The sequence below is a fragment of the Mastigoproctus giganteus genome, chromosome 5 (assembly GCF_048544385.1).
Source record: "Mastigoproctus giganteus isolate SK-2022 chromosome 5, ASM4854438v1, whole genome shotgun sequence".
In the NCBI taxonomy this organism is placed as follows: Eukaryota; Metazoa; Arthropoda; class Arachnida; order Uropygi; family Thelyphonidae; genus Mastigoproctus; species Mastigoproctus giganteus.
The window spans coordinates 150,333,675-150,360,439 of record NC_143579.1 but is presented as its reverse complement, the minus strand read 5'-3'; the positions used below and the strand labels follow the sequence as shown (position 1 = coordinate 150,360,439).

Genomic DNA, 26,765 nt, shown 5'->3' with positions numbered 1-26,765 from the left:
TAATTCATAAGAAATATTAGAGTGGCATATGCCACTATAATATTTCTTGTCAGAGACTTCTCAATTTAGAATATCCTTTTTTTTTTTTTTTTTAATATTTTGGTTGAAAATCTCTTTACATCAATTTTGCCAAATTAATCTGTTTTTTTTTTTTCTACTATTCTAACTCCACTAATCATTCAGAACTGCTAATTTTTGTTTGAATTTTGACTTTCTACATTGTAATTTTCCACAAGGAGGTAGTTTTTCCTTGATTTTAACATGCACAATTCCAGCTGGCCTTAATTTTGTAGTTATGTGGAACCAGCTAGATGTTGAGGCTTCTCCAGTTGCTAATGATGTTACGATATTTGAGCATTTACCTATACCAGATCACAATCCTAATCACATACTCAACACTCCTGATCTTTTCCCTCATCAGTGACCCTTCAAAGATAGTGTTAGTGATCCTCTAGTCACTTCAGATTACAACTGGGTGATACTCTTCCAATAGATCCCTACCCCACTCGTGGCGATTCTCAGCTTCATGTTGTTTGTCATTACAAGAATGCAAAATAGAAGATTGCATGATTTCTATTACTGTGTTCAATCTTCCAGTACCAATGTTTTGTGTCTCAAATAAATTCCTTTATTTAGCATTCCACCCTAAAATTTCATTCTTTATCTCAACCTTGGATTTCAAATAAATGTGATAAGGCTGTTCAAGATAAGAATGAAGTGTTATAGTTAGCTTATATCTAAATCTCCAGCTTCATTTCCTGCCTACACTGAAGCTTGCAACAATTGTAAAACTGTTATTAATCAATCCAAACTTGATTTTGAACAGGCTAAGAGTAGAAAACTTGCTTCTTGTTTGAATAGTTGATCATTCAGGTCTCTCGTGAAAGTTATTGGCCATAACTTTCACAATACTCTACTTTCATACTATATATAACTTTCATCCTACTATACCCAATACATTCCACTCCCACAGTCTTCTGACAAAATGTTGTTAGAAGAATTCTGAACCATCGCAATACCAAAAAGAAACGCCATGTCCTTAGGTTATTTCTCTGCTTGTTCTCTAAATTTGTGCTTCTGAGTTTGCATCTGTTCTGTGTTGCCTTTTCACACCTTTTTATTCCATTGTTTTTCTTTCAACTTGGAATTTGCTCATATGCAGGCATTTTTTTAAATATGGTGAGAAACTCTTCAGTCCAGTTATCACTACACTAAGTGATAGTTATCAGTTACTTTCTTCTACTCTTTTCAGAGTAATAGAGGAATCCATCAATCACCAACTTTTAAACTATCTTGAAACCTTCCATCTGATCAGGGATCTCCAATATGGATTCCATCAGTGTTAGTCCACTGGTGATATATCAGCTTATGTTAACTCATCTCTGTACTTCTAAACAAGTGCCCATCAACAAGGGTTCCAATTTATTTATTTTATTTTTGTAGTTGAAAGAAGATTTTCTCTGACTGCTCAGTGTGGTTGATGGTAGATTGCTCATATCTTCTTCTAATCTCCTAATGCTGGTGTTCCCTAAGGTTCAATTCTTTCTCCAATTCTTTTCCTCTTGTATATTAATTTCTATTTCCACTGATTGGAAATCCTACCCATAGTTTTGCTGGTGATGGTATGTTACATTCCATCTTCTACTTTGAGAAACCTTACCTCCACAAGCTATCTCAACTTCTTGAAGATCTACCACCAATTCCTTACTTCACATAATTCTGCAGCAGGGTGAAGAAAATGTAGTTAACTTCAATCCTCCTAAAACTCGCTCCTTTAATTTTCTCACTGAAAAGTCTACTTCTATGCTCATCTTTGACGACACTCAGATTTCTAGACAAGATCACATATCTGCACAAGGATTATCTTGACTTCTTATCCCTCTTGACATAAGCAAGTTACAAATATTGCTTCTGCATCAAAAATGGATTTGATTGTTGCTCTCAATTTTTACTTTTCTTCTAAACAACTATTTTCTCTGTAGAAGTCTAAAAGCTGTCCTACAATGAAATATTGTTTCCAGAGTTGTCCTCAACACCCCTCTCTCTCTCTCTCTCTCTCTCTCTCTCTCTCAGCTCCGGGTGCCAAGCGTTATAGTGAACAAGCAATTTTCGGGTGATTCATAGAGTGCTTACTCAAAGCCACAGATCTTCTTCAGTCTGAAAAGTTTTTTTTTACGTTCTCGTTAATCAATAACAAACTTAGTCTTACAAATTGTAAGAAAGGAAAGCCACCTTTCTTTCTTTTTCATTTAGACCAACACTAACTTTTTACTGCTTGGTCACTAGCGGCACTGCTCCTGCCTCCTCGTGGCTGGGCCGGTAACCTGGGAGAAGAAATCCACTCTCCCAGGGCTGAAAGGAGCAAAGATGGATAATAAAATGTTTCCACCTTTAGAGCCATCGAGCTCAAAACTAATGTCAAATGACACCAATGACGACTACTGTCATCCAAAGCAGCTGAAAACAGCCCCCTCAAGAGGAGATACCTGCTTTCCTCATCTTACATTCACTATCAGATCAGCCTCTGAGCAAATTAACACCCTTCCTAGTGCAGAAATGCATTGTCTGCTGCTGGTTCACCCAAATCGGTAAGGCGACTCCAGTCAGCGCCTCCGTAGCCAGGTGTGCAGGAGCAGCAGTGTGTAGCACACGCTTCTTGATTAGACCGGGGTACCAGCCCGCGCCCACCAAATACGGAGGATGCGGAAAAGTCAGGGAATGACCACCGCATATCCCCGGAACAATATGGCCTTAGTTGCTAATGATCCTAAAAAAAATCAAATAACAGTAACAAAGCGACTCCAGTCGGGTAATCTTCTGATAGACTACTCAACCTCAACATTCTGTGAAGCTATTAAAGCTCACAACTAACTTTGGAGGACACCCAATAAAAGTTACTCCTCTAAGGGAATAATAACAGAATGGCACTTATTACTTGTATCAGAGGAGGAAATTGTCCAAGAATTACACGATCAAAAGGTCATCCAAGCAAGGAGAATCAAGACCCGAAAAGATGGTACTCTGGTTCCAACAGGGAGTATAGTTCTTACTTTCAGCACTTCTAACTTTTCTACATCTGTAAAAGTAGGCTACCTACATTGCAGTGTCCGACCGTATATTCTGAATCCCGTCATGTGCTACAATTGCCAAAAACACGGACACTCACAAACTGCATGTCGGGGTGAGGCAATATGTCCCAACTGTGGTTCAAAGGAACATAACCAATCTGAGTACACCATTACCACTCCACATTGCCCAAACTGTAAGGGGAACCATCTGGTTTTCTCAAAAACATGTGAATTATGGAAGCAAGGAAAAAAAATTCAGAAATATAAAGTAGAAAACAAAGTGACATACTCAGAGGCAAGAAGATAGATGATCAAAACAGAGACAAAGCGCACATATGCCACAGAGCTCAACATTTCCAGTCTGTTGGGATGCAACTGAAGTATCAGTTCCTTCAAATATATCTATTGTGAATTGGACACATTTGTTACTCTCTATTTCAAAACAGTGTTCTATACAACAAAGTGAACAAGCCAGCAATGCCCCAATTACCATACAAACCAATGTTTCATCAACAATAAAACCAAAAGTGACAGAAACCATGAAATCACGAGTATCACTCTCCACTGGAATGGACATCGATGAACATCATGATTCAGATGATGGATTCCTAGAATTACATGCAACCGATGAGATGGATGTGACACGTCCCTTCTTTCCTAAGAAAGACAAAACAAATAGATTGATACAAGCAAACTACAACTAAAAAGCGCAATAGCTTTTATATAAATCCCTCCAAATTTCTCTTTCTCCTCAGATGACTTAGAGAACCTAATAGATCAACTACCATCTCCCTTCTGCTTATTCGAGGACTTCAATGCTCATCATCTGCTATGGGGGATCTCCAGCAATAGACAAAAGGTGCAAACTAATAGAATCCAAGTGGAAATTCCATAGGGCTTGCTGGCATGAATACGCCTCTCTAATTCAGTTTGATGATGATATAATCCAGTCCCAGCCCATAGATAATGTCACTGATCATATAACCAACCAGATATTACAAGCTGCTACTTCTGAAATAGAATCCCTGATAATTTCTTTCTGAAATACCTAAATGTGTGCCTGGAAACATAAACACAGCAGTTACTGTTGGAATCAGGATTGCCCACATGCTAAACAAGGAAAACAAGAACAAGTAATCCTACAATTACATGCAACCGATGAGATGGATGTGACCCGCCCCCTTCTTTCCTAAGAAAGACAAAACAAAAATAGATAGATACAAGCAAACTAAAACTAAAAACCAGTCAGAACCAGAAACAACCCATAAAACCACATAATGAAAAGAATCCTTCAATGGAATTGTAGAGGCTTTTGGAATACAAAAGATGATTTGTAGGATCTCATCAATCGGTATGCACCAGCTGTCATAGCTTTACAGGAAACTCTTTTAAATTCTTTAGTGTGTCCTACCATTAAAAACTATGCTATCTATAGACAAGATAGGAATATTGATACAACTCATGTGGTGGCATTTATTGTCAGAAACAATATCCCACCCAAACATGTTTCTCTTCAGACTCCTTTTGAAGCACTGTGCATTGTAATTGGTATCACTCTCACAATAGCTTCTATATACCTCCCTACAAATTTCTCTTTCTCTTCAGACGACTTAGAGAACCTAATAGATCAGCTATCATCTCTCTTCTGCTTATTCGGGGACTTCAATGCTCATCATCCGCTATGGGGGTCTCCAGCAATAGACAAAAAGGGAAAACTAATAGAATCCCTGCTTGATACTCATCATCTTACCCTGTTAAACACTGGTGAGCCTACCTATACCCATTTGCCTACAGATTCATGACTGCTATAGATCTCTCAATCTGTTTCCACTCCATATATGCCAGTATGAAGTGGTCAGTTCTTGATAATCCACTAAACAGTGATCATCTACCAATCCTTTGTAAGATTCAGACACGAATACTGAACATCCCTGGATTCAATCTATACCTCTTTGTGATAATTTATTTCTGAGATGGGGACTTCCTGCCAAACAACAACTTACAGCAACTACATGAAGCCCACACTTTAGAAAACTCAGAGAAACTACTTATTTATACTGATGGCCCAAAAAACTGATGAAGCTGTAAGTGCTGCAGCAATTTGCTCTACCTTTTCAATAGCTATGCCTCTTCCTACAGAATGCAGTATCTATACAGCAGAATTGCATGCAATGAAACTAACCCTAGATAATATAACCAAGCAGCAATTCAAGCAAGCTCTTATATATACAAACTCTAAGTGCAGTCACTGCCTTTCAGTGTACTACTTCTTACCACCATCCCATTCAAATCTGTTCTCAGTTATATCGATATCAAACATCCAACCAGATGGTCACATTCTGTTGGATCCCTAGTCACGTCGGCATTCCAGGTAATGAATGTGCAGATCGTGCTGCTAAACATCCTGATAATGGATCTTTCTGCCATCTAAAAGTGCCATACACTGATTATAGATCCATTATTAAAACAGCATGTATGAATCAATGGGCTGAACTGTGGCAAACTCAAGTCAATAATAAACTATTCCAGATTAAAAAAGAACCTCAACTGTTGGACATTTCCTATATCATTAGGTCATTCCTATATCTGTTCCTGCTTTTTTTTTTTTTTTTTTTTTGTTAGTTGTTGGCGCATCGGCTTCTGTGGCCATAATGCACCTCCCAAAGTTTTTGCATTTTCTACTCTGATCCAAGCCAAAGGCACAACCTTTGGGTTGCCAGGCAGGCACTTTACCCACTCTGCTAGCCTGGTCAGCACAACATTGGCAATAATGCGTATTTTGAAGCTCTGTTTCAATACTTGATAAGCATTAATATATAATTGCCTCTAATGATATTATAAAAAAGTCAGCTATACGTTAATGACAAAAAGGCACAATATGGCCCATGAGTCCCTTGCACCAAAAAACACCCAGCACAACAACAACCCTCTCTCAATGCTGGTGTGTAACAAAATTCTGGATTCATTTTGCAAAATTATGCCTCTGGAGATTCTCAGCTCTAAGCTGCTAGACTAAAGATTTTGATATTTAGGTGGAGGGCTGTTCATCCTGGAGATAATTGAATGCACTTTTTATGCTGAAATCAGAAGAGTTGTTTATCTATTCTTTATTAGGCAGTTTTACTAGGTGGTAGATGATTCTCACTGCCCTGTGAAATACCACCACTTTGCTTATTGGAGGCTTGAAGTAGTTGAACTCATGTTTAGTCTCCACATCAAAGCTCTGACAATCCCCCTCCCCATCTCTTTCATCATGCAGTATGATTGATGACTTTTGAGGTTATGGTGGACATCCTGGCGAAATCCTGTCTTCTTTATATTTTGAGTAAAATGGTTTTTGCAGGCGGCCACTAGATAGTCCACCAGACCAAACCTATTAGTAACTCTCTAGGAAGCTTCCAGATCTGCCTAGCGTATAGTCTTGCTGCCTCTACTCTGTCAGAAAGTGACTGGAAGGAATCTGAGTAGTGCGTATGCAGGGTGGGGATGGACATTGTCGAGGTCATGCTATGTCAAGGAGCTGGGTACATTCTTGCCTTATATGCTATATCCAAGGATTTCAGCTGTCCTACCTCCCACCTTTTCTTACCACTGAATATATCATGAATTGTCTAACTTATCTGCGAAAAAATCTAAATCTCCCAAACACTTCCTCATTAATTTCACAAATATATGTGGTCTCAGTTCCAAACTCAGAGGTTCATAGCTTTCTGAAAGAATCCCAATTATCAGTTGATTCAACCACTGCCCATCTGAGTTGTCCAAATTCACTGTATTTTTCCTTTCACTTCAAATATGGTACTTATGCATATGTCCACTCTGATAGTCCCTGTCAGAGACTTAGGAACTTGGAATCTCCTCTTTTCAATCTTCTTTAGCTTAAAATCTCTCTACCACATTCTGTAAAATTCATCTGCTGCCTCTATCATTCTCCCAACTACACTAATCACTTGGAACTCTTTGACTTCCTCTCTTTGAAACTTGACTTTCTTCAGTCCAAGTTTCCTAACAGTGAGGTAATTTTCCTTGGTGATTTAATATTCACAACTCCAGCTGGCTTTTGTTTTTTAGTCACAGACCCAACTGGTTGAGATGTTGAGGCTTTTACAATTACTAATGGCCTCACAGAGATTGTTCATTTACCTCCCAGAATATCTGACAGTCCAAACCATGCAGCCATCAAGCTTGATCTTTTTCTCACAAACAACCCTTCTAAGTACACGGTCAAGGTGAGTGGTCCTCTAGGTACCCTCAGTCACAACTTGGTAATGGCCTCTTCTTGAATGGAGCCTTTCTCAGTTGGCCATTCTCAGCTTCTTTTTGTTTTGCATTACAAGAATGCAGAATGGGATGATCTGATAGATTTCTTCTGTTCTTTTTTTTGTCGGATTATTGTTTTAAATTTGTTTTAAATCTTTTGATGTCAATGTTTGCTCAGATTATGCCAGTGAAATTATTATTGTAGGAATAGAATCCTTTATTTCACACACCACCTTAAAATTTCATCCTTTGTCTAACTCCTCAGTGGCACCTCCGTAGCCAGGTGGGAAGGAGTAGCAGTGCGTAGCACAAACTTCTTGATTAGACCGCGGTTCGAGCCCGTCAACACCAAATACGGAGGATGCGGAAAGGTCAGTGAATGACCACCACATATCCCCGGAGCAATGTGGCCTTAGTTGCTAATGCTCCTAAAAACCAAATAACAAATAACTAACCCCTCAGTGTGGCTACCTGTACGTGATGAGGGTGACACTGCTGGGCTTTCAGATTATAGCATCACTGGGATCCAACGCCCACAGTCTGGGTTCCAGGCTAACCTCATAAGAATCTGGCATGTTTGCCATGGTCTGTGATCCATGGAAATTCGGAAAGGGGGATGCTAATGGTTGAGGGGCCCATCTTAAACACAACACTTTGGCCACTGGGTGGTCCTAGAAAGTCTGGCCAGGATCATTTGGCTAGTGGGTTTACCTGTAAGGGTCAACCGTGTCAATGCCATTTCCCTACCCTCATGATTCGAGGGTGGCTGTGCGTGTATGGTGTCTGGGTAGCCCTAGTGTAACACTCCCAAGTACTTTTATTGCTTGTTGGGGTAGTGGGAATCTCATTTGGGTTCCATGGTGGGTGAGGAGCTTGGGTACTGAACCAAAATAAAAAAAAACAGTACAAATCCCAATAAACTGATTTCTTCAGCAGCTCCAACCCCAGTCCTTATCTGCAAGTACAAATGGAGAAACAGAAACTGCTATTGCTGCAAAGAGACAGCAAACTGAAATATCATCAGGGTCCTGTTCCAAGGTTTTTTATCATCCACTCCAACAGCAAAATACCTATTGGGAAAATGTCACCGTTTTTATAGAGAAAGTTTTAGAGGGGTTAGCAGGTTCCCCTAAATCAGTTAAGAGGCTTCGTTCTGGAGACATGTTAATTGAAACAAAAAATGACTGGTATTCTGAGCAGATAATCTGAGCAACACCATTTGTAAGAATATTGATAAACGTGATGCCACATAGAACACTCAACTCATCGAGAGGTGTCATTTCAGAGTGGGACCTTCTTGAGGTTTCTGAGGAGGAAATTTTTGTGCATATGATTGGGAAACTTGTTCCCACTAGAAACATCCTGATTCACCATCTCCTAATGAAATAAAAGCTAGCTTCATCAAAAGTCTAGTGCGTCCATATGTCCCAAATCCTTTAAAGTGCATTTGCAAATGGCCTGCTGTCAAGTCTATGCATGCGTTTGATGTGGTACCAACAATCACAAAACAATATGATAGTTCAGCTACAAACCCCCATCTGCATTAACTGCCAAGGAGAATACCCAGCCTACTTGCAAGCATGCCAGAGGTGGAAAGAAGAAAAAGAAATTCAGCGACTTAAGGTAGAGCTGAACATATCATATCAGGAGGCAGAAAAACAGTGAAACCTATAACTATCAGTAAATCCACCTATGCCCGGAAAGTAGCAGGAAGATGTTTCATCAAAACTCAGGTGGGCCGACAGGGCTAGCCGGGTGGGTAAACTGCCTGCTTGGCAGCCCAAAGGTCGTGAGATTGAATCCCACCTCAGGCTTGGATTAGAGGAAATGCAAAACTTTGGGAGGTGCATTATGGCCACAGGAGCTGATGTGCCAACAACTAACAAAATAATAATAAAAAAAAAAAAAAAAACTCAGGTGGAAATGACTGTTCCTCCAAATGAGTTATTCACTCCCATTGCACATTACCTCTTAAACTCACAAAAACCCGCACAGAAAGATCAGTCAGCTGCCACTCCCATATCAGTACCTCCTAATGCTTCACAATTAAAAAAAAGCAATTGCCAGAGAAAAGAACAAGAAAGTTGCAGTACCCCCTAGTACCCAAGAAAATATGGTTGTCGAGGAGAAGGAAGTGCACGATGATTCAGTCTTGGAAATCTTTGCTGAGGAGGAAATGGACACAGGATAGCATCCATACTTGCCCAAAAGAGATAAATCCAAGACTGAGAAAAGTAAGCCCTCAACATTCCGGAAGCTGCCTGATGGATGACCGACCAAGCCAAAATAATGGCTAAATTCCTACAATGGAAATGTTGTGGATTCTGGTGAAATAATGACATCAAGGCCCTCCTGCAAAAGAATGAGCTAATTTGCTTTTGCTTACAGGAGACATACTTAAAGGCAAACGAAAATCCTTCCTTTCGTAACATTGCCATCGTTCGTAGGGACAGAACAGAGGACTGACCTGCTCATGGGGGCGGGGGAGGGGTATTGCTATTCTTCTGGGCAACCATACCCATTTCAAACTATTCCTCTCTCCACCAAAATAAAAGGGGTAGTAGTTTGCCTTATAGTAGGGTTTTTAACTAACAGTCCATTCGGTTTATTTGCCACCTGCGGCTGATATTTCCCAGAAACACCTTGATCTCATTTGAAGCTGCCTAATCCAGTCTTACTCCTGAGTGATTTCAATCGACATACTACCCTGTGGGGGTAGTGCTTACGTTAATGGAATGGGATGTTTCCCAAAATTCATTTGAATAAATGAATGCTTTCATGTGGTCTTATATAATTTTGATGATAACCTAAAACATTCTTAAAATTTGTTTATTTTATAAAATTAGATAGGAATTGGCTTTTTAAACATGACCAACTAAATTTGTTAATACATTCTGTTACAAAATGTATTTAGTTGTCAACAGCTGATAAATATTTTTGTTATTAAATTTTAAGCCTATCTACAAACCACTAGACAGATAAATTTATAAATTAATATAGTTTCTTCAATTTTTTCTACAGATGCTTGCAAGTAATGGAGAACCTAGTGAATCTGATGCTAAACCTAGCTGCAGTGATACACATACTAAACGTCCTAAAGAAGTTACACTTTCACAGTTTCAAATTCATCACATGACTGGCTCTTATTTAGTCGAGCAGAATTCTAGTACTGGCAAAAGTAGGTTTCTTTTTTAAGTAACAAATTTAATTATTTATTCTTGCATTTTATTTTAAACTAGGTCAATAAAATTATGAATTACAGGAGGTGCAAGATCTTACCTTAATTGTCATCTGAATCTTCTGTGAATTTCACCCTCTTGAAATACTCTCCTTTGAACTATACACACTTTTGCCACCATCATAACCACACATTAAATGCTTCTTGCATGACATTTTTCAAAAGACTGCAAAGTGCTTCAATTGTGGATCTGCATGCATCGTTGTTTCGTATTCGAAACACTTGTCTTTCAGAGCTTTCTTCAGATGTGGAAACAGGAAAATACAACACAGGGTTAAGTCCAGTGAATGAGGGGGGAGGGGGGATGTGGCAGAACCTCGGCACCTATGGCAGTGATCACTGCCTGCACAATATTAGCTGTTGGTGCCTTGCATTGTCTTGATGGAGAAACAACTTCACACTGGAATATGGCCGTCCTACCAAAATACTCATTACCATACTTCTTTCATCTCTTTAACTGTTTCCAATACATTTAAGCCCTGTCTAACATAATAACAAATTACGTATTGCTGTTCAATCTGTTTGTCCGACATGATACTTGCTTCATATCAATCATCAGTGACGAGTGGCTAAAATAAACTCTTTTCACGCAACACTAGCTCGACAAGTACTGGCACGTGCCCATAGAGTATGCTCAGTAGCAATCAGGGAGAGCACTTCTAGTGGCAGTTATGGAAAATATGAGCTTTCTTGCATTATAAATCCTTCTAGTCTTTCTCAGATGTAAATTAATGAAAATAGTTTGAAACTGATAAACTTACATACTTTTTTTTTTTATATATTAAACTTACAACAGTTCTAACATGCTCCCATGCTATGGTCTGTTGGCAAAAGAAACTCCAGTTTGACAACCCATTTTTCTTTCTCCAACAAACTATGATACAGGAGTACAGGTACCTTTATCAAGACTGTTAGTTCAGTAGGCAAGGCAATGCAGGCATGTAAGTTTATCAGTTTCAGCCTTTTTTAATTTTTGTCTATGAGGAAAAATTTTGGGAGGATTCATAATGTAGGGACTATTTAATATATTTTAGTTTATCAAAATTTGTAAATTTAGAAAACAGCTAAAATTTGAATATATATCTTTATCTACATGTGCCAAGCAGGAATGAATCACTTGTATTAGGAATTGCCATTCACTGCCATTTATAGTAGCAAAAGTGTAGTACCACAGAGTTGATACGTTGCTCTGGGGTTGCTGTTTCCCAAATGTAAAGTACTACACATGGGAAACAGCAACCCAAGAGCAACGTATCAACTCTGTGGTAATACACTGACAGTGGTAGAGAATGAAAGGGACTTGGGGGTGGTTGTGCAGGCAGATAGGAAGTTCTCTGAGCAGTGCAGATGGGCTGCAAGAGTAGCTCATGGAGTATTGTCAATGATATACAGGAATTTTTCCAGCAGGGATAAGGAGGTGATTATTCCCTTGTATAAGGCAATGGTCAGGCCACACCTAGAGTACTGTATACAGGTCTGGAGGCCTCATTTCAAGAAGGATGTAGAGCTGCTGGAATGAGTACAGAGAAGGGCAACAAGATTAGTGAATGGAACAAAGGGGTGCTCTTACGAAGAAAGGCTTAAGATTTGCAAATTACAGTGTCTGGAGACTAGGCACCAGCGAGGTGATCTGATAGAGGTGTATAAAGCCTTGAATGGTTTGAGCATGCTCAATGCTGATGGGATTCTTCCTCTAGCTCAGAATAATCACCTGAGAGGGCATAAATTCAAATTGAGGAAAGACAGATGTAGGATAGACGTGCGGAAATTTGCCTTTAGCCAGCGGGTGGTTGGTTGGTGGAACAGACTTCCATCCCTTGTAGTGGAAGTTGATAGCCTAAATAAGTTTAAGGCTCAGCTGGACAGGTATTTTGAACAAACAGAGGGGTGAAGTGGAAGTGGGTTTTTTTTTTTTTTTTTTGGCTGATGCTGCATAAGCTTGCTTTCTTGCATCAAATGCCTCTACTAATGCTAATGCTAAAATATATTTTCATTAGCATGTATCATTGGGTGCTGTGACTTAACCCTTGAGTCATGGCAATTTTTTTTTTTTTTTTTTTTTGAGCATCACATGGAAAAAGTAAACCCCCATTTATAACCTTAAAAATCAGCAAGTAATAATTCAAAATTGTTCACTGTGTGATGCCACTTTTTTCAATCTGTTGTGAATACAATAGTAAAAAATCCATTTTTTATATTAAAAATGTATACTTTAATTATTTTTTAAAAGAAAACTCTATAGCACATGAGATTGTGCACTTTAGACATGCTTTTTCACCTCCCTTATTTGGGAGTTTCCTTCATTGTCAGCAAGCTAGGGCTTACAATACTGAGATCCCGGTATTCGGGATCCTTCACACCTTTTTTTCATTATTCAAAAATTTCAGTATTGATACAAAAATACTGGTTTTTCAGTAATAATTTAAAAAATAATTGTTTGATTTATTCACATAAAGGTTATAAAATCGACAACAATAAATTATTAATATTACTGAATTTGCAACCGAGGGAATGTTATACACAATACAAATGTAACAGAAACCCGAAAACATCATGAAACTCCGATCTGGTTTACTAGACACTTGGTTGCACATGCAAAAAAGTAAGTATTGTCTGTTAATGAATAATTTCAGAGATTGTTGTATTATTATTGTCTTATAAAAATATTGCAACAGATTTTGGCAAAGAAATTGTCTTGCAATTAGATTTCAAGACTCCTTGGAACAGTTAATTGCCTATGCCTGGAAAAGTTTTTTGAGTTGGAGATATTGTGTACAGGAAACTTTAATTGACTTAGATTCAAATATTCATTTCTGTGAGAATGAATTTAATTTATTATCTGCCTATAAAGTTAGTGGTAGATGCACTGTGCCATAAGGAAGTTAAATCTTTTAATCGCAGATTCTGCCATAAAATTTATGATGCAATCTCTTTGGAAATCAAAATTCTTAAATAGCTAGAGAATTGCATATGGTGTTGAAACTATATATTTCACAGAGGGGTAAAAATTTGTCACAGGTTCTTCAGTATTTGCAAAACGGGACACAAGATGATAGCAGATTATTTCCTAGACTCAGCAAAGCTACTATAGTGAACATTATACTATGCTTAATAAAATATCTTTCTTCAGAAAATGATGAACAGAATTTAATAATTCTTTCCAAAATAAGGAATTGCGTGACTTTAATGAGATACAGACATTAAAAGATAAACTTGAGTCGTAAATTAATGTATGACTTTTAACTGTTCCTGCTTAAAAAAAAAAGTTCAAAAGCCTAGAAAATTTGGTTAAAAAGGAAATAAGATTCCTTGAAGATGAGGGAATAAGGGAAATAAACCTGCAACTCGTCTACATCTCAGTACAGTGGCACCATCCAGCATAGAATCCGAAAGGGTGTTTTCTGCCTCTAATCAAATATGTACAAAAATTTAGATCCAGTTTAAATGATAACTATTGATTTCTTATTTTTCATAGGGGCTCACTTTATTCGGATGGGTAGAGTGGATGCTTAAACATAACTAAAATTTGCAGTGTTAACATGTATATTTTTTTTTTTTAGATTTACTGTATTTTTAATATTGAAAGGTATCCTGATAGGTCAGGAGTTTCACTTGTGTAGTTAAAGTAGTTGAAGAGTACAACATTGCTGAAGGATTTAAAAATGCACCTCACACTGTGTGTTGATTTAGTGCAAGTTTATTATTAGTGAGATACATGGGAATTTATACGTGTCTCATGGAGACTATGCAGAAACACAGGAAACATGCCAGAAATAACTGTGCTAAAATTAAAATTATATAACAGACATTTTATGAACTCCAAGTTTCCTGGATTGCTTGTCAGTGACAAACATGCTCCAAATCAGATTCATCTGTAGGTGCTGCAGCAGTTTCTTGCACCTTCTCAGCAGCTGTCTCTCTTCCTATTGAATCTGTACTGCAAAATTGTTTGCAATAAAACTAGCTCTAGATAATATAAACAACCATCGTATAAAGCAGTCACTTATAAATACAAACTCCTTAAGTGCAATCACTGCCATTCAGTCTACTTTTATCCCTCTCATTCCGTTCATAAAGAGATCCAATCTAAATTATGTCACTGTCAAACAGCTAACACCAGAAGGTTACCTTTTACCGGATTCCTGGTCATGACGGAAATCCAGGTAATGAACGTGTGGATGATGCAGCTAAACATCTCGAACCAGATCTTTCTGTCAACTGAAAGTGTCCTACACTGATACAAATCCATTATTAAAACATGCAGGAAAAAATGGTCTTAATTCTGGCAAACGCAAATCAATAAAAATACTGCTGCAGATAAAAAAAAAAAAAAAAAAAAAAAAAGAGCCACAGCTGTGGGCATCTAGTTTTATGAGAAGCAGGCGAGTAGAAGTGATTCTGACAAGACTCTGCACCAGATATTCCCATCGAACTTGTCTGTATTTGCTTACGGGAGAGAACCCTCCTCAGTGTTTCTTTTGCCAGTCGCAGCTAACAATAAAGCATATACTCATTGAATGTCCCATCCCCTCCACATTGCTATATAAATATGACTGTTAAACATATAAATACAAAGGGTACTAGGAAAGTTTTGCAATATGACGCAACAATGAATCACAGGAAGCTGCTTGTTGCTGCATGTTGAGACGTTCATACGTGCATAGTAGCCGCCGCGCCAAGTCGATGGGCTCAGTTATTCATTAGTAGTGAGAATGTAAAGTGCTTGCGATGGCATCGTGGTCACGAAATGAGATAAGGACAGTTTTGCGGTAATTTCGTGCGTGGTTTAACCATAGACCAGTGCTTAGAAGAAATGACTCTTGCACTAGATGATGATTGTCCACATCGTACAACGATATTCAGGTGGTATAGAGAATTCCAAAGGGGAAATTTCACTCTGGAGGATTCTGAGAGGCCGGGAAGGCCACGAACGTCAGTTACGGAGGAAAACGTTACTGCTGTGAGGAAAATGCTTGATGAAAACAGGCGAGTGACCTACCAACAGATAGAGGATACTTTGGGCCTAAATGCACCAGCAATTCGTTCAATTCTGCAAGATCATTTGCACGTGAAGAAACTTTGTTCTCTCTGGGTGCCGCATCAACTGACTGAAGAGCAGATGACACGACGTGTGACTTGGTGCCGGGAGATGTTAAAAAAGTTTGATAAGGGACAATCTCGGTATGTGAACAACATCGTGACAGGTGACGAGACTTGGCTGTACTATTACGATCTGCCGACCAAGGCTCAAAACAAAGTTTGGGTCTTTGATGATGACGACACACTCGTAATTGTCAGAAAATCCCGATCTGTAAAGAAGAAAATGATAGCTGTATTTTTCAAATCGAGTGGAATTGTGGAACGTGTCGTTTTGGACACGCAGAAGACAGTCACAGCTAAGTGGTATACTGAACAATGCCTGCCTAAAGTCATTGGATCTATAAAGAACCTGTGGCCAAAGTCAAGAATGGACACCTGGTACCTCGATCACGATAATGCTCCAGCTCACCGCGCCAAAGGCTGCACCGAATATTTGACCACGACAGGACTGAAACTTCTTGAGCACCCTCAAGAAGTCCAGACCTTGCTCCCTGCGACTTTGCACTGTTCCCGCATGTGAAAATGAAGCTAAAAGGGAGGCGGTTTCCCAGTGATGAGGACCTTCTACGGGCTTGGGACAACGAGTGTGCTTTACTCCCTAGTGAAACTTGGCAGAACTAGTTTAAAGATTGGTTTCGGAGGATGGAGAGGTGTATTGAATGTAGAGGAAATTACTTTGAAAAAATTAAATAAACAAAGCTGTATTGCAAAACTTTCCTAGTACCCTTTGTATGACTGTTAAACACATTCTCATTGACTACCCCTATTATAAACAAGACAGAATTTCAACCCTACAATCACTGGTTATCCTTCAACAACCAATAACCCTAGAGAATTTGATTGGTGACAAGACCAGTATATCTGAATTTTTCCGTTTTCTGAAGCAAACTAGAATTTTTAATCTTTTCTGATTAAGGACTTTTCAGACAGTACGATTCTTTCTCTTTTCCTTTAACATAAATGAATAGGCACATTATAGCCAAAGTAGCTTATGTGCCATGAAACCCCCACAACAACAACAAATTGAATGTCCCCAACAATTGATATCTGAAAATCCAACTTGTAGGGACCCTTAACTTTATCACATAGTCTTGGCAATGATGCAAATTTCGAAGAATTGTTTAACTATTTGAAATGCATAAATTTGTATGATTGTCTCTGATCATAATAATGTGTAGAATTAGTCATAAGTAAATTATGAGCAGGCCCAAGAGGTCCTTGTGTCAAAACCCCCAAATACAACAACAACCATTCCTACAAATCAAACGTCAACTCAATAATGGGCTAAAATAAAAGGTAATGAAAAAAAAAAATCAGGGGTAATTACTTGTTGCAAATGTAAATGGTTGTCAAATGAACTAACGAGACTCGTGGCAGAGAATAAAAATGCATGCAATGCATATAAATTATCAGGCGACACAGAAGCCTATGGTATACATAAGCTAGTCTGTAATGAAGTCATAAAGGAGGTTAGGCAGGCGAGGGCAGATTACGAGAAATCTTTGTCAAAGGATGCTAAGAAAAACAGCAAGGATTTCTTTACTTATATAAACTCTAAAAGGAAGGGGATGAATGTGATTGGGCCACTTGATATTGTTGGTTCGACTGTTGATGATCCTGCTCAGATAGCAAACAAACTGAATGAGTATTTTGCATCTACATTCACACATGAAGAGTTATTAAGGTTTGAAAATGTCATAAGGTTATCAAATTGTAACAGGATGCTTAATGATTTTGTAATAACTGAGAACAAAGTGGGAGAGAAATTGTTGAAGTTAAACATAAGAAAGGCACCTGGGGTGGATGGGATCTATCCAGTTATATTAAAGGAGACAGCAAAGGAAGTAAGCAAACCCTTAGCCATAATTATGAGAGCATCCTTGGACTCAGGGGAGGACTGGAGATGTGCAAATGTGTCCCCAATTCGCAAAGGGGGATCGAAGGGTGACACGAGTAATTACAGACCAGTTAGTTTAACTTTTGTTCCAGGTAAAATAATGGGGTCACTGGTGAAAGATTCATTGCAGGCATATAGACAAGACTGCAGCAATAATTCAGACACAGCATGGGTTTGTTAAGGAAAGTCTTGTCTGACAAATTTGATTGGTTATTATGATGTGGTTACAAAGGAACTGGATGTAAAAAAATAATTTTGATATCATATACTTGGATTTCAGGAAAGCTTTTGACACTGTTGTGCATTTCTACTGACTACTGTACATATTGGAGCAGAATGGTATTAACAGTAAGTTGCTACAATGGATAAAAGGATAGTTGAGTGAGAGAAGACAGAGGGTGGTAATCAATGGGTGCTGCTCTTCATGGACTAGTGTTATTAGTGGAGTCCCACAGGGTTCGGTATTGGGTCCCCTGTTGTTTTGTATATTTATCAAAGATATTGATGAAGGTATATCAGGCTTAGTATTGAAGTTTGCAGATGATACAAAGATTGGCAGGGTTGTTAATGACAGTAATGGCAGTGTGTTACTGCAACAGGATCTAGAAAATTTGGGCAGATGGGCTGAGAAGTGGCAACTGAAGTTTAACTTTAAAAAATGCAGAGTACTGCATATGGGTAGAAGTAACCCCGAAGAAATGTACCAACTGTGTGGTACTACACTTAAGGAGGTAGAAAATGCAAAAGACCTGGGAGTAATTGTGCAGTCAGATATGAAGTTTTCTGAGCAATGCAGACAGGTTGTCAGGGCAGGTCATGGGGTGTTGTCAATGATATACAGGAATTTTGTTAGCAGGGAAAAGGTGGTGATTGTCCCTCTGTATAAGGCGATGGTCAGGCCACGCCTGACCATTATGTTAGGAGGATGGTATATGATGAGAGCCTTGTCAATCAATTATGCCCTGGAGAGGTTGTGCAAGGTCCACGGAGTAGAATTTTTCTCATCATGGTCTATGCTTGTTAACAGGAGATTTTGCTTCTACAGGGATGGGATACACTTAAATTGAAAAGGTGCAAAAATATTTACTGATGTTGTCGAGGCAGTGTTAGGTGGATTGGAAACTGCTAGTTGGGTGGATAGATTTGACCAATAGATTAACAGTAGCCACTAGCAGAGGTGAAAGTGATTCTTGCACTGCTTCTATTGGAATGAGCAGCATTCTGAAAAACAAGGTGCTTGGGATTTCGAGAACTGCTGGAAGTCATCGTGGAACAAGCAATAGATAGGCTGTATTAGGGTAACTAAGAATAAGAACAGGTGTATGTATACTTGCATGTACACCAATGCTAGGAGTTAATAAATTTGAGGTGCTGGTCAAAACATCAAAGGCAGATATTGTTTGAGTATCGGAGGTGTGGTGTCACACAGATATAAGAATGCAGAAACATATGAAATCTAGGGAAGTTCGTCCAGGGCCAAATTAAGGTTGAAAGAGGCCACGGCCATATTTAAATTTGAGGCCTCTTCAATATATATATATATAGTTCTTTACTTATGTAAACTCTATAAAGAAGGGTATGAATCAGATTGGTCCACTTGATATCGATGGTTTGTCTGTTGATGATCATGCTCAGGTAGATGACAAACTGAATGAGTATTTTGCATCACAGAAGATATTCAGGGAGAGGAATTCCAGAAGTTTATGAAACTCTGGCAGGAAGCTAAATGATTTTGTAATAACTGAGAGCAGCAAAGTGGAGAAATTGTTGAAGTTAAACACAAGATAGGCATCTGGTGTGGTTGGGATCTATCCAGTTATATTAAAGGAGGTAGCAAAAAAAGTATGCAAACTCTTAGCCATAATTTTGAGAGCTTCCTTGGATTCAGGGGAGGTTCTCATGGACTGGAGATGTGCAATTGTATCCCCATTTCACAAAGGGAATCAAAGGGTGACATCAGTAATTACAGAGCTCTTAGCTTAACTTCCATTCCGAGAAAATTAATGATGGCACTGGTTAAGAACACTGCAGGATCATCTAGACAAGACTGCCTTTATAGATCAGACTTTACATTTGTCAATGTTAAACTTAAGTTGCCACCTCTCAGCCCATCTGCTCAACTTTTTTAGATCCAATCACATCATAGCATCCGATTTGATTGAATACTATTACGTTACTGCAACAGGATCTAGAAAAGATGAGCAGATGGGCTGAGAGGTGGCAACTGAAGTTTAACATTGTCAAATGTAAAGTATTGCATATATCAGTAACAGTAATCCCACAGTAACATATCAACTGTGTGGTACTACTCTCAGGGTGGAAAATGAAAAAGACCTGGTGGTAATTGTGCTGTTATTTGTTATTTTGGTTTTTAGGAGCATTAGCAACTAAGGCCATATTGCTCCGGGGATATGCGGTGGTCTCTGGCTCGAACCCTGGTCTAATCAAGAAGCGTGTACTGCGCACTGCTGCTCCTGCCCACCTGGCTACCGAGACGCCTAGGTAATTGTGTAGCCAGATGTGAAGTTTTCTGAGCAGTGCAGACAATATGCAAGAGTAACTCATGGTTGGTGTCTCATCAATGATATACAAGAATTTTTCTAGCAGGTATAAGGAGGTGATTATACCCTTGTATAAGGCAATTGTCAGGCCACACCTTGAGTACTGTATGCAGGACTAGAGGCTTCATTTTAGGAAGAATGTAGAGCTGCTGGAACAAGTACACAGAATGGTAACGAGATAGGTGAATGGAACAAAGGGTTTATCTTACGAAGAAAGGCTTAAGTGTTGCAAATTGCAGTATCTGGAAACTAGGCACTTGTGAGGTGATCTGATTGAGGTCTATAAAGCCTTGAATGATTTGAGTAAGCTGAATGCTGATGGGATTCTTCCTAATCAAGACTATGCACTATGCACTACACACTGCTCCTCCTGCCCCACTTGTCTATGGAAGTGCCGGATTCTTCCTCTTGCCATTTTACAAACATGGGACATAGATTCAAACTGAGGAAAGACAGTTGTAGAATAGAAGTACGGAAGTTTGTGTTTAGTTGATTGCTGGAACAAACTTCCATCTGTTGTGGAAGTTGACAGTTTAAATAAATTCAGTGCAGAACTAGACAAACATTTGGAGTCAATGCATGGGTGAAATGGGAAGGTTTATATATTTATATATTTTTTTGCTCTGTAAGTTTGCATTCTTGCCTCATATGCCTATGCTAATTCCTGGTAATTTATTAGCAAAAATATTTTAACTAATGAAGGACATAAAGAGGATTGAAAGCTGATTTAATGTAAAAAAAAAGAAAAGATTGTTTAAAAAAAATTGATTCATGAGGACATTTTAGGTTGAGAAGAATTGCAGATTAGAATTTTAAAGGAGATTTTCTGAATTTAATTGAAACATTGTCATGCATTTCCAATCGTGAGAGGTTAAAAAATTTTTGTAATTGCACCTTGGTTCCTGCGATTATTTGACATTTATCGTTTGTACCTGAAATATAATGAATTTGGTTTACTTCTGTTGTCATTTTCTTAAATACATGTCATAATTTTTACAAAACACAAATTATAACACATGGGTTTTTTTTTTTTTTTTCCTTGATATTGTAGACAGAAATAACCAAGAATGTGTAAAGAACTCTTTTCTGTTTTTCTTTGCATCCTTTGCCAAGGATTTTTCGTAGTCTGCCTTTGCCTGCCTAATCTCCTTTGTGACTTGGTTACAGACCAACTTATATCTACCATAGGCTTCCATGTCACCCATTAATTTGTATGTATCCCATGCATTTTTCTTCTCTGCCACATGTCTCATTAGTTCATCTGACAACCATTTAGGCCTAAACCTTGAACAATATTTCTTAGTTGGTATGTAAAGCCTAGTAGCTTCTAAGATAAGTTCTTTGAATGCTTCCATTTTGAATTTGCTGTTGGTAACATCATCAGTTGGTCCCACTGTATAGCATTTAAATACTGTCTCAGTCCATCATAGTCGCCTTTACGAAAGCAATAACCCTTCCCTCACCCCTAATAGTAGTTATCTCTTTGAGTAAATCCCACTTCAGTACACTGTGATCACTGCCACCTAGTGGTTCATTTATTTGCAGATTCTTAATGCATGAAGAATCACTACTGATAATCAAATCAAGAGTATTACTCCCTCTTGTTGCCTCCCAAACCTGCTGATGTAGAAAACAATCATCCAATAAATCCACAAAAGCCTTGCTGGTGTGTGAGTGACCAGCCCCCAAATTCCAGTCAATATTTGGGAAATTAAAATTTCCCCCATTATAAGACTCTCTGATTTACTGGCCCACTCTATTTCCCTGTACAGTTTCTTATTATACTCATCAGAGTCATTAGGCCTATAGCACACTCCTACTTCCAATTTTGATGTCCCAATGCTTATGTCACACCAAACTGACTTGACACTGCACTGTCCAGCGATGTTGACTGGCTTCACTTCCTTGGATTTTATGTATTTCTTAACTAATAGCATAACCCCTCCTCCCTTCCTATCCTGTCTAACCTTTATGTAGACATTGTACTCCCCAAATTCCAGTTCTGCATTCCTTATATCTGTGTGACACCACGTCTCTGAAATCCCAACAATATCTGCCTTTGATGTTTTGAGCAATACCTCGAATTCATCAAATTTATTTAATAAACTCCTAGCACTGGTGTACACGCAAGTATACATACACCTGTTCTTTTTCTTAGCTACCCTAACAAAACCCATGTGTTTACTTGTACCCCAATGATTCCCAGCAGTCTTTTAAATATCCTGCATCTTATTTTCCAGTCTGCTGCTCATTCCAATAGAAGCCATGCAAGAATCACTTTCACCTCTGCCAGTTGCTACTGTTAATCTATTAGTCCTTGTATCCCCCCAATCTAGCAGTTTTCCGACCCACCTAAGACTGCCTCAATAGCATCAGCAAACATTCTTGCACCCTTTCTATTTAAGTGTATCCATCCCTGTAGAAGCAGTCTCTCCTGTTAACAAGTACAGACTAGGCTGAAAAAAATTCTACCCCTTGAGCCTTGCACAATCTTTCCAGGGCCGAATTGATCGACAGGGCTCTCATCATATACTCCCTATCGTGTCTGGGCAGAATTGCAGACACTTTCAAATTCAACCCTAATTCACGGCTTTTGTTCAACAGTGACCTGTACTTGTTAAGTAATTCCGCCGGTCTCCTACTCTTAATATCATTAGTGCCAACGTGTACAACTATATCACCTTTTATGCCCTTAAAAGATGATATCCACTCTACAACGTCATCAACCTTTGCCCCTGGCAGACATACCCTGGTCCTGTTCCACTTATCCTTTTTACAAAGCATGTTTCCCGTTTCCGTGACAAAATTATTTTACTATCAAACAGCCAACCAGAAGGTTACCTTCTGTTGGTCATGTCAGCATCCCATGTAATTAATGTGGATGACGCTGCTAAGCATCCCATCTCTGGATCTTTCAGTCAATTGAAAGTGCCCTACAATGACTACAAATCTGTTATTAAAACAACATGTAGGAAACGCCCCTGGCAAACTCAAACAAATAATAAATTGTTTCAGATAAGAAAATAGCCACAACAGTGCATCTAGTTTCATCAGAAGCAGGCAAGAAGAAGTGATTCTGGCAAGATTCTGCATCAGTCATTTCCCTCCAACTCATCTGTATTTTCTTATGGGAGAGAACCCTCCTCAGTGTTTTTTATGCTAGTCCCAGCTAACAAGAAAGCACACTGTGGCCCAAGAGGCCTTTGTGCCAGATACAACAACAGTAATCAAGTGTATATTATTAATCCCCCCCCCACATGCTTATTGAACAGTAAATTCTTATTACTTGGTAAGCTCCAGTTCTATAAGCTTCAAAGTTTGGGAACTAGGCATTTTTTGTTTTTCACGCCTTGATTAAGGTGTTTCAGCCCTTAAAATGGTTTAATAAATTCATTGATGAAGGCATATTTTCTCTTTTTTGGATAATGAACAACAAGTGGCATGGATTCAAGTTAATTTGCCTTTAATGAATGTTGGAGTAAGGTACAGATATGCAGTTTTAGTGAGGTAGAAGGTGAATATTTGGAAATAGATAAAATATAAAACTAAGGAGATATTTTTATTTATTTGCTGAATTGTATTTATGTACATATTTTTTTATGGCAGATGCCGTGGTAAGCTTTGCTTTCTTATGTTCCATCAGGGATTGGTGTTTCTCTTATTTCTGATATTGTTAAATGACAGTGAGAAAGGGATATGGGGTGCGATGTCAATTTCCAGATGTGAAGATCAGGTGAGTGGTTATTAACCTGTAAAGCAGTGCTTCTTTACACTTGAAAAATAACAACACCAAAATAATTTATGCACTTGGAGGGATTAAATTAATAACTGCAAAGACAGGCAGCATGCCTAGTGAGATAGGCAAAAGAGTGTTTTGAATATTGAGCCCTGTATATTCTGGCTACAGAATTTGATAACAAAAGGTACCTTAGAGAGGACCTGACTGAGATTTATAAGACTCCCAGAGGGGATAGTAAAATTTAACAGGTAAAAATGTTTGGAATTAAAGAAAAGAAATTTGGAAAATAAGATTGGTGCCAGGAGACCTTAACCGGAGTTGTAATTCCAAAATTTCTTAGTTTACAGAGTACAGTACAGAACTCCGTAGCTGAGTGGTCAGGAGCGGGAGCGCAGTAGCACACACTTTTTGAGTAGACCGGGGTTCAAGCCCCTGACTGCTAAATATGGTCGATCTTCCAACCTGCACTGGACCAGCATGGCAGATTATGGTCCATTTCCCTCAACATGAAGTGTTGAGGAGTCTACCATCCTGCAGTGGGTTGATAATGGCTGCAGTTTACCTTTTACAGAACATATAAATATAATGAAGTGTAAACCACTCTCTTGGTATGTGAGGCTATTGGTAACTTCAGGACAACATTGTAGCAGTGCGAGTATTCATAGTTGCCCATTTACTTAATGTTCATTTATTATTAATCTTATTAATCAAATTAATAACTAATGTAAAATTATTTAAAACTGTTAAAGCTTAATTCTTTGTTTGATAGTAATAGAGGCATGTGATGCACGAAAGCAAGCGTATGAGCTTATGTAGCATCAGCCAAAAAAAAAAATTCACATAACCATTCCCTCTAAAAGTTTGTCCAGTTCCTCCTTGAATTTATATAAGCTATCAACTTCCACAACGACAGATGGAAGTTTGTTCCAGCAATTAACCACCCACTGGCTAAAGGTAAATTTCCGCACATCTATTCTACAGCTGTCTTTCCTCAATTTGAATTTATGCCCCCTTAGGTTCGTAATCTGAGCAAGTGGAAGAATCCCATCAGCGTGCTCAACCCATTCAAGGCCTTATTATACACCTCATCAGATCACCTTGTGCTAAGTCTCCAGCCCCTGCAATTTGCAGAACTTAAGCCTCTCTTGGTAAGATGACCCCTTCATTCCCCTCACTAATCTTGTTGCCCTTCTCTGTACATACTCAAGAAAATTTACATCCTTCCTAAAATGATACCTCCAGACCTGTACGCAGTACTTAAGGCATGTCCTGACCATTGCCTTATACAAAGGGATAATCACTGCCTTTTCCTTGCTAGCAGAATTTCTGTATATCATTGACAAAACCCTATGACCTGCTCTGGCAGCCTGTCTGCATTGCTTAGAACACTTCATATCTGACTGCACAATTACTCCCAGGTCTTTTTCATTTTCTACCACCCTAAGTGTAGTACCACACAGTTGGTACATTTATCTAGGGTTACTGCTACCCATATGCAGTACTTTGCATTTGTCAATGTTAAACTTCAGTTGCCACTTCTCAGCCCATCTGCCCAAATTTTCTAGATCCTGTTGCAGTAGCACACTGCCATTACTGTCATTAACAACCCTGCCAACCTTTGTATCATCTGCAAATTTCGACACCAAGCTTAATAAATATACAAAACAACAGTGGGCCCAACCGAACCCTGTGGGACTCCACTAATAACATTAGTCCACAAAAGCAGCATCCATTGATTACCACTCTGTCTTCTCTCACTCAATCACCCTTTTATCCATTGTAGCAACTTACCCTTAATACCATTCTGCTCCAATTTGTACAGTAGTCTTCTGTATGCAACAGTGTCAAAAGCTTTCCTGAAATCCAAGTATATGATATCAAAATTATTTTTTGCATCCAGTTCCTTTGTAACCACATCATAGTATCCAATCAAATTTGTCAGGCAAGTGCAGTCTTGTCTAGATGATCCTGCAATGCATCTTTAACCAGTCACTCCATTATTTTACCTGGAATAGAAGTTAAACTAACTTGTCTGTAGTTGCTTGTGTCACTCTTTGATCCCCCCCCCTTTGTGAATTGGGGATACATTTGCACATCTCCAGTCTGTGGGGACTTCCTCTGAGTCCAAGGATGCTCTCATAATTAAGGCTAAGGGTTTGCTTAGTTTCTTTGCTGCCTCCATGGTAGATCCCATCCACCCTAGGATTAGTTAAGAAATAACTATTAGCCAATAGTTATTTCTTAACTAATTCAAGACTAAACTTTATCAAATAAGAAATCTGTAATCAAATTAATGGGTAACAATGTATAATCAAAATTAACCACTTTATGTAAATCATATCATCATAATTTACCAGTTCTGCTGTCTTTACAGTCACTAAAGAAGTGGTACAGACCATAACACTTAATTGCATGGCAGTTTTTTCAAAGTAAAATATGTGATTATATGTTATATGCAATTATTGGGACAGACATTATGGGATCATGGGCCAAGAGTTGCCATGGCACTAAAGGTACATGTGATGGCAGTATGAATATCTTCCACATGTATGTGCATAGTGATTTGTTTATGTAATGATATATTAATACTTTTATAGCATAAATAAATTTTTCATATCTTTTCATTTATTGAAGGTAAAAAAATAGACAAAAATGCAAATTCTTTACAGTAACTATAAGTAAACCCATAAAAACAGCTAGTGATGTGAATGATAATATATTGCCTGCAAAATGATTTTAAACTAAAGTTGCACACAGCGAGGGATATTGTATGTTTTTTTTTTTTTTTTGCTCTCCTTGGCTCTAAATAGTTTTTCATTACAATTAGTGTCTTCTGCTTTGTAGTGCTCATGGTTGTCAGGCCAAACATAGCTCTGCTGTCTCCTTGTCACTACTTTGATTT

The 26,765-nt window shown here is 38.5% G+C and overlaps 1 protein-coding gene across 1 annotated transcript in view; it reads left to right on the top strand.

Moving 5' to 3' along the window:
* LOC150085765 (uncharacterized) overlaps positions 1-26,765 on the top strand; it is a 185,090-nt gene that overhangs the window by 92,779 nt on the left and 65,546 nt on the right. Inside the window, exon 3 of the mRNA XM_090374687.1 lies at positions 10,350-10,506. Coding sequence (XP_090230813.1) covers positions 10,350-10,506 — 157 coding nt within the window. The remainder of the gene's footprint in view (positions 1-10,349; positions 10,507-26,765) is intronic.